This window comes from Argentina silus, assembly GCF_951799395.1.
Source record: "Argentina silus genome assembly, chromosome: 19".
NCBI classification, from domain to species: domain Eukaryota; kingdom Metazoa; phylum Chordata; class Actinopteri; order Argentiniformes; family Argentinidae; genus Argentina; species Argentina silus.
This window is the reverse complement of record NC_139673.1, coordinates 5660390-5673872: the sequence shown is the minus strand read 5'-3', so window position 1 is coordinate 5673872 and position 13483 is coordinate 5660390. Positions and strand designations below refer to the sequence as shown.

The 13483-nt window shown below is 46.9% G+C and overlaps 1 protein-coding gene across 1 annotated transcript in view; it reads right to left on the bottom strand.

The window, feature by feature from the left end:
• Positions 1-13051, bottom strand: part of LOC310819641 (thrombospondin type-1 domain-containing protein 4-like) — a 29608-nt gene extending 16557 nt beyond the window's left edge. The window contains exons 1-2 of the mRNA XM_083690963.1: positions 12955-13051; positions 11384-11520 (exon numbers count right to left, since the gene is read on the bottom strand). Of these exons, the coding sequence (XP_083547089.1) occupies positions 11384-11520; positions 12955-12991 (174 nt within the window). The 5' untranslated portion in view covers positions 12992-13051. The remainder of the gene's footprint in view (positions 1-11383; positions 11521-12954) is intronic.
• Positions 13052-13483: the final 432 nt, after the last annotated feature.

The following is a 13483-nucleotide window of genomic DNA, read 5'->3' as shown; positions in this document are numbered from 1 at the left end:
GCACACACACACACACACACACACACACACACACACACACACACACACACACACACACACACATACGCACACACATATACGCACACACACACACACACACTCCCAGAGGTAGTAATGACTGACAGCCATTGGCTGAGCAGCAGCACCTCCACACCAACATACAACAGCTGCATACTGCACATGTGTACGGGGGAAGAGTGCTTTTCAACACTGCATCCATAAATCTGTAAATACAGAGACAGCAGCTACAGTAACCCGCCCCTGATACACTTTGAATCAGGACAGATCTCGTTATAGAAGGAGAGCCTACTGCCCTGAGGCTGGCCTGGTGGAGGGGACGGGGGTGGGGGAAACTAGGTCTTCCTTCCAGACTGTAAAATATGTCCTGGAGTTGTGTTTCCTGCAACATGTGGGTCAGGCACTGGTCAGCAACCTTGGTTCCAAATGTTTGATTCCTTAAGTCGCCTACACACACACACACACGACAACCACACACACACACACACACACACACACACACACACATACAGTGCTGCTTGAAATGTGTGAAATCCTACAGGGAGGATTTTATCATTATTTTTGTATAAAATATTAAAATAAACTTCTAAAATCTTTATCTAAACCCCAATTCGTAATAAAGGCATTCCAAATAAAGGACACAAACAAAAAAAAAGATGATATATTTTCATTGTTTATTTAACGAAAAGTGGTTTCTTTAACAAAAACTCAGATTTCATGTGTGCAAAAATATGTGAACCTTTTCAGTCAATAGCTTGTGGCACCCTCCATTATCAGCGATAACTTGGAGTAAACGTCTCGTATAGCCACTAATCAGTCTCTGACATCTGTTTTGAGGGATTTTTGTCGACTCCTCCTTAAAGAACTCAGCCAATTAAGTGGGGTTTGAGGGTGTCTGGCATGAACTGCCCGCTTCAGGTCCTGCCACAGCATCTCGATTGGATTTAGGTTAGAACTTTGACTTGGCCAATCCAAAACACAAATCTCTTTCTCCTGAGCCATTCTTTGGTAGATTTACTTGAATGCTTTGGGTCGTTGTCTTGTTGGAAGACCCATTTTCAGCCCAGCTTTAGCTCCTTGACTGATGGCTTGATGTTCTGTTCAAGAATCTCCTGGTATACATCAGAATTCATGGTTCCCTTAATGATGTGGAGTTGATCCAGGTCCAGAGGAGGAAAAGCAGCCCCAGATCTTGACATTCCCACCACCATGCTTGACTGGGATAAGGTTATTTTGGTAGTAGCAGTGTTGGGTTTTCGCCAAACATAGTGGTTTTGATTGTGACTACAAAGGTCAATTTTGGACTCATCTGTCCAGAGAACAGACATCCAGGAACCTTCAGGCTTCTCCAGGTGGTCTCTGGCAAAGTGAAGACGGGCAGTTTCGTTTTTTCCTAGCAACGCTCCCATGAACGCCATTTCGATTCAGTGTTCTTCTTACTGTTGAAGCATGTACAGTTACCTGAGATGCAGCAAGGGAGGTATGCAAATCTCTAGATGTTATGTTTGGGTTGGCTTTTACCTGATTTATTCTTTTTCTTGTGGCTCTTCAGGATATTTTGGAAGGGCGTTCCACTTCTAGGCCGAGTTGCTGTCATGTTAAATGCTCTCCATTTGTAAATGATTTGCCTCACAGTGGACTGATGGAGCTCAAATCTTGTTGAGATGATTTATAGCCTTCCCCAGACTGATGTGCTCTCACTATCCTCTTCCTGATGTCCTCTGAGATCTCCTTTCCTCTCGGAATGGTGTGTTTTGCATTCACCTGTATGGGTAACACAAAACTGACCACGTTTCTTATCTCTATTTATCAGAGTCCCGCCCAAACTCTTTACTAAAGATCTCTCCTTTGATTGGTTCATTTGGTACCCAATTATTTACCCACCTGATTCTACTTACCTACTTGATTTAACCAATGCAACTTGGCGTTTGCTTATTTTTGCACCTGCACTAATTTATTTAGAATTAAATTGTTCTACTACACGCATGATTTCTCTAAACAAACATATGGAATTGGTAAATATAAACCATATCAGATAAAAAAGACTGGTTCTGATTAAATAAAGATTTCATGGTAAAAAAAATGGTAATAAAAATACTGGCTGCACAAGGGGTTCACATACTTTTAAGCAGCACTGTACGCGAGGCTGCAGGCCACACACACACACACACACACACACACACACACACACACACACACACACACACACACACACACACACACACACACCCAGTCTTGCTATGAAGCAGGTGGTCTTACCATTACTGTACTGTATCATGTTGTATTACAAAGGGAATCTTCATACAATGGCTGTATTCAAGTTTGTGTCCCATTGGCTGTCATCTTTCCAGGCTGTCTTTGGGTGCAGCGTAAGCATGACTTGGACTTGCTTTGGCACATCCTGTCTAGCAGACATATTTGAAACCCTCCTCTCTCATCAAACACTCCTTAATTTGTTCAACCTGTCTCATTTTCCAACTTCTTTAACAACATTACAAGACATTTCAAAACCCTACCCAAACAACTCCTGCTTTTAAAAAGCCTTATTTCAGTCGACTGTGCCAAGGAAGATCGCAAGCAGTTTCAAAGATTGAGCAGTTTAGTAGAAAGAAGAAGGGGAAAAAAAGAAGATGTTAGTGCATCTGGGATTCATATTAGCTGCACAAGGCCAGGCATGTAGGCCCCTTGATTGTATCCTCACAGCTATGTCTCTGACTAAGGCAGCCGATCAGGGGCTGTTAATGAAGAAACCAGGTGGGAGTGTGAGAGAGGGCTGGTGGTGGGGTAATGCAGGGGTGGATGCTGTCACTCTTTGTCTTTGCCCTGTTTGGCTCATAAAGCCAGTGGACTGTGAAGGACAGGGTCATCTTGTGACATATGATATACCAAAGTGATATACCAAAGTGGCAGACTATGACGACAGGTTCATTGTGGGGCATAGGAATGGAACTGTGTCGGACAGACAGTCAGACAGACAGGCAAGCAGCCAGACAGACAGACAGACAGACAGACAGACAGACAGACAGACAGGCAGGCAGGCAGGCAGGCAGGCAGGCAGGCAGGCAGGCAGGCAGGCAGGCAGACAGACAGACAGACAGGCAAGCAGCCAGCCAGCCAGACAGACAGACAGGCAGGCAGGCAGGCAGACAGACAGACAGACAGGCAGGCAGGCAGGCAGGCAGGCAGGCAGACAGACAGACAGACAGACAGACAGACAGACAGACAGGCAGGCAGGCAGGCAGGCAGGCAGACAGAGACAGACAGACACAGGATGGGGGAACAGGTTACCTCTGTTATTCTCTTTGTTTGGTTCTTCTTTACACTCCTGCTAATAGCCTGATGGTAATGAACTCACTGATAAGGCTCTAATTTATGACTGTGTCTCTGGCTGACCTCGGGATCAGGACACCTTGACACACTCACTTAGTCATGGACACACACAGAGGTGGGCGGGCGGCCCCCCCCCCCCCCCCCCACACACACACACACACACACCCTCTCTCTTATCTCACTGTAGACTAACCATAAATACCGGCCATCCAGCAAACACTGACCACACATTGAGTAGCCTTCAGACAATACAAAGAAACTATTGAAGCTTTCAATCTGTTGAACTCCCTCCTCAATTAACACAACCACCCACACAGCAGCCAATCACATGAGGGCTATAAATACTACTGCATGGCCCTATAGGGTCCCCTCATAAACCTGTCCCCATGCATCACAGGGCTCAGAGGCATGGTTCCACTTTGGCCCATGACCAAACAGTCAACTGTTTAACTAGGCTATGATTTGACCACATATCTAACTGCAAAACCTAGGCTGTGTTACAACCACATATTCAACAAGCTATCCTAGGCTGACAGAGAGAGAGAGAGAAAGAGAGAGAGAGAGAGAGAGAGAGAGAGAGAGAGAGAGAGAGAGAGAAAGAGAGAGAGAGAGAGAGAGAGAGAGAGAGAGAGAGAGAAAGAGAGAGAGAGAGTGTGCGTGATGAGAATAATACTGTATGTACGGGTACAGTCCAGATACTGTTACAGTTGAAAGTGTTAGTTTAGCACACATCTGAAAGTCTCAGAGAAGAAGTAGGAGTCAGAGGTCTTTAACACCGCCCTGGCTGTGTTCTGCTCCGCTAACTGCCCGTCCCTAGAGGGGGAGGGCTCACTCAGGTTAGGCCTACCCCCAGCTCTCCTGTCCCCTAGTCCACAGCTTGTTCAACATCACTGGCACTGACAGCTCCCAGTGTACAAAGGAGCCATATTTCAGCTGATGACCAACTACAGGAAACTAGCATGGAGGTCCTGGGGCCGTGGAGACCCCAGGAAGTTTCACACAGCAGCGCAGCCTGCCCTGGACAGCGTGGCTTGACGTACATCTTCATTACTGAGAACCTCCACTGCTACCCGGCCCATCATCAGCTAGCTGTCACACACACACACACACACACACACACACACACACACACACACACACACACACACACACACACACACACACACACACACAAGCATGAACACACACACACACACACACTGAGTTAAACAAGCTCAGTTGTGTTGTCCCAGCACAAGCAGAACAGACAAAGACTCAAACAGGGCTAGACACCAGACCCTGGGGATACACCAAGAGAGCAAATACATTTCTTAGATTCAGAGGAAATTAGCAGGACATTAGTGGGACTAAATGCAAAAGACAGGAGGCGAAGGCCGGAACTAACAGTGTGTTGGAAACACATCAGATTCGGGTCCCATTGAAAGCAGAACACTTCACTTCTGACAGCGTGAGGGAGTTAACCTGCCCCTACTTAGTGGGTTACATACTACAGTCTCCTGATACACACCTTATGAGCTGTGGGCTAGAACCCAGACGAGCGGGCCATGCAGAATGAGTGTGTGTGACCCACAGATCCAGCACACTTCCAGCCAAGCGGGACTAAAACAGGTGGACCAGGGCCGAACAGGGTCAGACAGAAATGGACACGCTATGGTTCCACTCTGGCCCATAACCAAACAGTCAACTAGGCTATGATTTGACCACATATCCAACTACAAAACCTAAGCTGTGTTACAACCACATATTCAACAAGCTATCCTAGGCTGAGAGAGAGTGTGTGTGTGTGTGAGAGAGAGAGAGAGAGACTGAAACTCCATGGAATCAAAAATACAAGCCATATTTCACGGCTCCATGCCGTTTCTTTGTTCACAGGGATTATTTACAGCATCTCTTCAAGTCGCCCAATCACCAAAGACCAGGCTGTGTTGACAAAAGTCCCCTTCATCCCCCCAGAAAATGGAGGTTAACACGCTGGGGAGGAAGTGCAGCTGGGGTCTGTCGTGAGAGAGAGACGGGGTTGTGATCTCTCCGCCAGTCTACGCCAGCCGTATTTCAGAGCTCTCATCCCCCCCTTTTAACAATTCTTGTCGGTCCTCACACGGGTGAATGCCTAAAACAGATGCAGCTGTCTGTCTGTCACTCGGTTGGTGGAGGGTGTGGTGTGGTGTGGTGTGGTGTGGTGTGGTGTGGAGTGGTGTGGTGTGGTGGTGTGTGTGTGGTGTGGTGTGGTGTGGTGTGGTGTGGTGTGGTGTGGTGTGGTGTGGTGGTGTGTGGTAGTGTGGTGTGGTGTGGTGTGGTGTGGAGTGGTGTGGAGCAGAGGGGAGCGTTGGCTGTGTAAGGGGAGCGTTGCCTGGGGTCTGGGGCCTGGCAGAGAGGGGCGGAGAGCGGGCCAGCCAAGCCAGAGAGGGAGCCTGCACCTCCACGGGCCAAGCCCCTCTCTGTCCCAGGGGCAGAGGCAGAGGCAGAGGCTGGGCCCATACATGCACAGAGGAACACAGCCAGTTTGGCCTCTCACACATAATAAGAGTGAGCTGTGGGATGGGACAGTACACTGGCGCTGAGTCCTTTGGAGGAGCTGCATGAGGGGACCTAAACGAGCCAAGACAGAGCTCTGAGGACGATACGGGACTCCATGGGTTTATTCAGTCAGTAGGCTACACGGATCTGTGTTACACATTTACATTTGACTGTTGACACTTCCTCATTGGAAAGGTAATCTCCTGTGAAAAGGGATACGGTGCTGTACCATGCCACCTAGCCTCCGTGTTCAACAACAAACCCAGGGAAACAAAAAGGAAGGTAACTCATGTGAACATGTGTCCTGGCCACCGGTGGGTATTGAGGTTTGGGAGATTTTTGTTCAGTAACCGTAACAGTGGCAATGCGGGGTAAAGCTTTCTAGCCTAATTACCCACAGAGCACTCAGAGCACACCCTCCCGCTATTGGAGCTGGAATAATACAACGGCAGCCTAGATCCATTTCACCCGCCACTCTGAGGGCCCAACCGTCGCCAGTGAAAGAGAGTGTGGTCAGAGATCGGCCTTTAAAAATACACACTCCCTTCTCAAGTGCAATTCCTTGGCCTAGAGAGAGAGAGAGAGAGAGAGGGAGAGAGAGAGAGGGAGAGAGGGAGAGGGAGAGAGAGGGAGAGAGGGAGAGAGAGAGAGAGAGAGAGAACAGCTCAATGAAAGTCCCGCCATAAAGGGAGCTTTCTTTTCGTCGTCCATCTGAAATGTGTAACCGCATTCAAACGTTTTTCTATGGCTCAAATCTGGGTTTTCCTCCTGAGCGTCAATCTGGCACGTGTGCGTGTGCGTGTGTGTGACACACTGTATTCATAGAGAGGGTTCAAGCATTCACGGTTTAGTGTATGATTCATAGGTAGGGCTCAGTCTTTCCACTGTTAAAAGACAAAAGGGGTGATCCTAAAGAGACCTTTGTTAGCCTCGATGCATCGGTGAAATGGAGTTCATAGCATTCGCTATACACATACACACGCACGCACGCCTACACACACACGCCTGCACACACACACACACACACACACACACACACGCCTGTACACACACACACACACACACTCACACACACACACACACACACACACACACACACACACACACACACACACACACACACACACACACACACACACACACACACACCTATTGTATTTACTCTTATGATGAAGGCTCTATAGATAAACACATTTGCTCAGTAAAGTAAAGCTACTGTCTCTCTCTTATACCTCAGCAAGAAAGCAGAGGGAAAAATAACCCTTGAGCAAACGTTCTCTTGGTAGGAAGTAGCACATTCACCACATGCAGTGAGGATTATGACAAGTTCAAACAGTTCTGACCTCATTTTCTCTCTCAAAAAGACAACACTGGAAGAGAAGCCATAAAGCTATTCACCAGTCATATCTGACAGCAATAATGCTCAGCTCAGTCACACCTCTACACCTCAGCTTACTCATGTTTGAAGGCATCCAAAAAACACCAGCGTGTGTCGGAGTTTGGCCTATAGCGGGTTTACTGTACCTGCCAGGCCAAGGGTTCAATTCCTGGTTTCCCATCTGTCTGTCTCCCTCTACACCTCCTGCTATAGAAAAAGCTGTCAATAAAAAGTACACAAAGATGGTGGAGCCGTGGATGACTTTACTTGTGTACCAGACCCCTGGGTTGAAAAGTATTAGAATTTTGGCCTGTCTGAAGTGGCAGGTGGGCGGGGTTTGCAATTGTGAGACTATTCCATTGGCTCCATTGTGCCAGGCAAACTCAATCAAGCACAGCAAAGTATTTGAAAAGCACACACAGATGGTGCACCCTGTGGATGACTTCACTGTGCAGCCCACCACATCAACTCAACTCTGCTGTACAGGCCCACAGTAGCATATTGACATGGTGATAATCAGTAGCATGTACAGTCCAGTATCTGTTGTGGTACAGAAGCCACCAGACAAGAATCAGGGCTTTGAGGATTTGTTCTATGGATCTGTGAGAGATTTGTGAGAGCCCTTCGGAATTCAAGGCATCTGAGCAAAACATCCCTGGCTGGGAGAGAATCCAGCAGTAACTCCAGTCTCACTAAAGGTATTGATGGGGAACAGTGGTAGAATATTGTTTGCTTTCCATCGGAGGTGAAAAGATTAACTGGTCCCTCCTCTAGCCCTGTTCCGAGAAAACCTCCAATCCAGATGCTTCTATGAAACCTGGCACCCTTAAGTTCATTTTTCTTATGAGCGAGAGGCAGCGCAGGCCAAATGCCTAAAGCCATTAATTTCATCAGTCATGTTGAGCTGTCTAATCAGGTGTGCAATGCTACCGCTAACTGTGCAATGCTACCGCTAACTGTGCAATGCTACCGCTAACTGTGCAACGCTAACGCTAACTCCACGGCTAGGAGTCAGCTCGTTGGAGCCCCGGCAGCACAGCTGAAAGAGGAGGAATCTCCAAGAAAAGCCAAGCCGGGGCGCACAGAGAGAGCTAGAGTAGTACCCCGAACAGTGACTAACTGTCTCAGCCAACTAAGCTCTCTTACATTCAGGATGTAGCCTGCCTGTCTCACAGTAAGCACAGGGACTTATTAGAATGAATGAAAGTTCAGAGGTCCTCCAAATATGAGAGGGTCTAACTGAAATGTTCAACCTACAGTTTGGACTGCCTGGATATCTGCCAAATCCTTTTTCCATACGATTCACTGTCGGGCAGTTTTCGAAATAGGATGTGCAGTTTTTTTTTCCAGACATTAATAATAATTTGATACCCAACAACTCTCTACCATGAAACAGTGAGCTCTGAGACCTGGAGCTATGGAAAGCCTTCATCTCATTATGAGTTAGTTTCTCAACCTTTTCTTGTCCCGGCAGTGACCGGCAAGCTGAGATATTTCCTTTTTGCCCCAGTGACCGGGGAACACCTCAGGGAACTTTACGCAACATCCGAATCAGTGGCGCCGGGCCGCGGACCGGAGGTTGAGAAACACTAACTGATACGTGTCATTTCTGACAGGCCCAGTTGAGGGTCTCTTGTGCGTCAGAATCAGAAACATGAGACATGAGCATACAGTGACACCTCGGGTCAAAGGTCGAATTGACAGAGCTAGGTTGTTTGTCACACAGTCTGTGGTGATTGCAGGGAGGGACCACATAACGTGTATGTGTCATGTATGTGTCATGTATGTGTCATGTATGTGACGTGTTAAGCAGTCGTGGTAGAAAACAAGGTGGGTAAACAACGCTGGACACCGGGAGAAAATGACCAACGTAAATGCTAACGTTAAAATACGCTAAGTTGGGGGCGCTTAGTGGCGTAGCACACTAATGCGCTTACCACGTGATCACCGCGCAAGGTTCATGGTTCGATTTCGACCCTCGACCTATCTTGCATGTCATCCCTCCTCTCTCTCCCATCCTTCCTGTCAATCTCTACTGTCTCTATCCCAATAAAGCAGAAATGCCCTAAAAAAACATATAAAAAAATAAAATAAAAAAAACAACCTAAGTTGTATAAAAGGTGCAACACTACACTACCCAACATAGGCGTTTACCCTACAGTACATGTCTGGCGTTAAGCCAATCACACATGTAGTGTGAGAGATCATTGTCAACACTAAGCCTTGTTTATGCTAAGCCCCGTTGTGACTACCGAGGTAATGTTGGGGAGAGTGCCAAGCTCTCCAGGAGCTGTGTGAACCTCCACATTATCTCTCTAGAACTACACAGACACACTTCTGCATTACTCCGTTTACGTGAAAGGTAATGATTGCTTCCAGCACCACCGCGTACACGCACACACACACACACGCACACACACGCACGCACACACACACACACACACATACATACATACACACGCACGCACGCACGCACGCACGCACACGCACACACACGCACACACACCAGCTCCACAGAGGGACAGAGTCAACAGATATTTCATTTCACACCAGAGAGAAGGCTAATGCAAGATCAGCAGATGTCTCTGTGTCTAAGTCATCTGTGTGCTTTAGTCTCTGGCCATAATTTATGATAGCATCTCACCGCTACTACAGAATGTGCCCCAACCTGTCGAGGATCCGCAGAGAGATCAGGCCTGTGTGTGTGTGTGTGTGTGTGTGTGTGTGTGTGTGTGTGTGTGTGTGTGTGTAGCCAGTGCTGCTTTCTGGAGACAGTAGGGACTCTGGTATAGCTTTGACCTAGAGCAGTGGTTTTCGCCCTCTGAGCAATCACATTTTGCTCTGCCCAAAGCACCCCCCTTTCATGTCCATTTGACCATTAAGCCTATATTTTTATGATTCTTCCTACTCTAAGTACTCCCCATGGATAGGCTAAGTACCCCTGGTTGAGAATTTGGCAAAACTACTGGAAATCTCACTGCTTGGAGACCTGTAGCGACCCAGACACAGCACAGCTCATAGCTCACAGATCACACCCACAGGCCACAGGCCACAAGCCCAGCTGCCTCTGAGTGGGATCCCGCCGCGAACACATCAGAGCAGAACACTCCCTCCAGAGGGCCAGCAAGTCACCACACCGCCCAGGGATCTGAGCAGGCGGACAGTGGAGAACAACGGCCACCGTGGTAAATCCCAATTACACCCGTATTAAAAAGTGGAAATTACATAAAGCTAATATGAGATCAGGGGACGCTTTTATCTTGATTAAATCTTAATATGGTAAAGATCTCCGGTGAATCAGGGAAGTGCATGGGACAAAAAATATAGTGGACAGAACAAGGTCAATGTGACCAATCAGGATGGAGGGAAACTCGGAAGGCAAACACCAGTTGTGAGAGTGCACATGGACTCCATTCAGAATTATTGTACAGCTTTAGGAGCACATAAACATGTCAGAGGGTTAAAACCCTTATCAAATGAGAGCTCAACTGAATTCAGCACACTGAATATCCTACACACTCTGTCAATAGCACTTTATGGGCTTAGCACAAGGACTTATGTCTCTCCAAGTCTGGCCACAGGTTTGTTTTAGTGATGCGTATTAAATATGAGGTCAAAGGCACAAATATGTCTGTCCTGCATGGGACGGCACTGAAGGACGGTGAGGAAGGGTGGTTTAGAATGGAACTCCCTCGACCCCATTCCCTTCCCCATACATGGCTATAATTTACTATAGTTTACTAACTATATTATTTATTTGTAAGGAGTAAAGAAAGGGGTGGTGTGCATTCGGAATGGAAAGGACCCTGGGGGACTGGGAGACACTCCCTCCCTCCCTCCTGACCTCTGTTTCACTCCTCATAGGTAGAGTCAGACCACGCTCCTATACGCTGCTGCCCTCTGCTGGCCAGAAACAACAACTGCATTTTGTTATTGTACATAAAGCTTGATGACAGTTCATATTTAAAACTGTAGTTTAAAACTGAGGCTGCAGCCAAATTCTCTAGCCTCCTCCTGCAGTGTGCACTCATACTGCACACTCCCCCTTGAGGATTTGCATGTAATTGACTGGTTTAGGAAATATGGTGGGTGAAGGATAGAGAATCAGAAGGCAAACGTTGATCTCAACCCAGGTCCTACCTGGCACTTCCCTGCCACGCAGACGGACGTCTCGTTCTGGCCACATGGCGTCCCATCAATGACCCGGTCCGACTGGCGCACGTAGAACCGGAACCCAATCGCCCGACAGTTGAGCTCACAATGCTGGTCCCCAGGAACTGTGAAAGGACAGGACAGGAGACAGGAGTTGGGGATTGGATAAGCATGGAGAAATGAGATGCAGCATAGGATGATAGACAGGTAGATAGTCCACCTGGTCGGATTGGGAAGATTTCATTCCCTATAAGTGGACACTCTGTTTAGATAACTGCATTAGGATCATAGTGCATTGAAATAATTCATAACTGTATTAAAATTGGTGTGAAGATTCATGGAGTTATCTTCTTCCATTGAATACGCTGCTGCCCTCTACTAATGTGAGGAGTGGAGTACTCGAACATAGTGTGTGTGTGTGTGTGTGTGTGTGTGTGTGTGTGTGTGTGTGTGTGTGTGTGTGTCTGTGTGTGTGTCTGTGTGTGTGTGTGTGTCTGTGTGTGTGTGTGTGTGTGTGTGTGTGTGTGTGTGTGTGTGTGTGTGTGTGTGTGTGTGTGTGTGTGTGTGTGTGTGTACATTTGCATTACTCTATTATCCGGTGAGTGATTTTTAATTTCATTAGTCCTTGATTTATAGCATTAAGTCCCATTGAGATTATTGTACAAGAGAGAGACCTGTTTTAAAGTGCCAGCAAGCGATTAACAACTACAATTACAACCATAAACACACGTTTGCGGAGTGCCATGTACTGTCATGACTTGTGGTGAAAGGTAAAACCATTAACCAGGAAATCTGGCAGGTAAAATGATTTGCCAAAGCGAACCTAACGCCTCCTAGTAAATCCTAACGAAGGGGGGGGAAGAGACTTTCTCCTCCTGCTCTTCTGTTTGTGCCAGTGTGTGTGTGTGTGTGTGTGTGTGTGTGTGTGTGTGTGTGTGTGTGTGTGTGTGTGTGTGTGTGCGTGTGTGTGTATTGCCCTGGGAATTGGCAGTGGGGTGAATATAACCTCATAGCTTTATGATGCACATTCAGTGGGGCTCAGATATGTTGTGCATTAGATCTTAAAGTTAAAAGGACAGGTATTGCTGTGACGGTTGTAATTAGATGTGTTTGAGATCAATGTCATGTCAAGTCAACTTCACTTGACCTCATTCATTGAAGTTAAGTTATCTGAACTTCAATTTGCACATACAGTACATCTTCATTAAATGCCAGTGACTCCTTGACGACAGAAAGTAGAAAGCAAATACATGTACATTTTGACAGATATTAATTTGGAAACAGAGCGTCACTTTTCATTAGTGTCCTGAAAGAAATGAGGTGTTTTGACTGTTGCTTGGATACGTAAGACACCTAAATCTCAGAGCAGTTTACTGGCTGCCAGGTCAATAAGGTATGAACTAATGAACCAAGGGGTGCCCAAGATAACTGACAAGCTGGACTTACATGAGACCAGAGAGGACTTACATGAGACCAGAGAGGACTCTTACATGAGACCAGAAAGGACTCTTACATGAGACCTGAGAGGACTCTTACATGAGACCAGAGAGGACTCTTACCCTCGTTGAAAGGCTCCCACTCGTACAGGCGGCCCATGAAGGGGTGGCTGTTGTAGGAGGAACACTGGGCCGCCCTGATGTGTCTGCTGGTGGGGGGGCAGGCCTGAAGATACACACACACGCACACACACGCACACACGCACACACACACACACACACACACACAGATGTGTAAGTGATGACTAAACTTCACAGCGGAACTGATCTCACGTTTCAAGGTCATGCCAAGTTCCACTGTCACTATAGAGATCACATAACAGTCAACCTACTCTACTCTACTCTACTCTAGTCTAGTCTAGTCTAGTCTAGTCTACTCTACTCTACTCTACTCTACTCTACTCTACTCTACTCTACTCTAGATTAGATTAGATTCAACTTTATTGTCATTGCACAGTACAAGTACTGAGACAACGAAATGTACTTTGGCATCTAACTAATAGTGGCATAGTGCAAAAGACATGATATTGTAGACAGTGCATGGTATTACAGTATAAGGTATTACAGTATAAGGTATTACAGTGAGTATAAA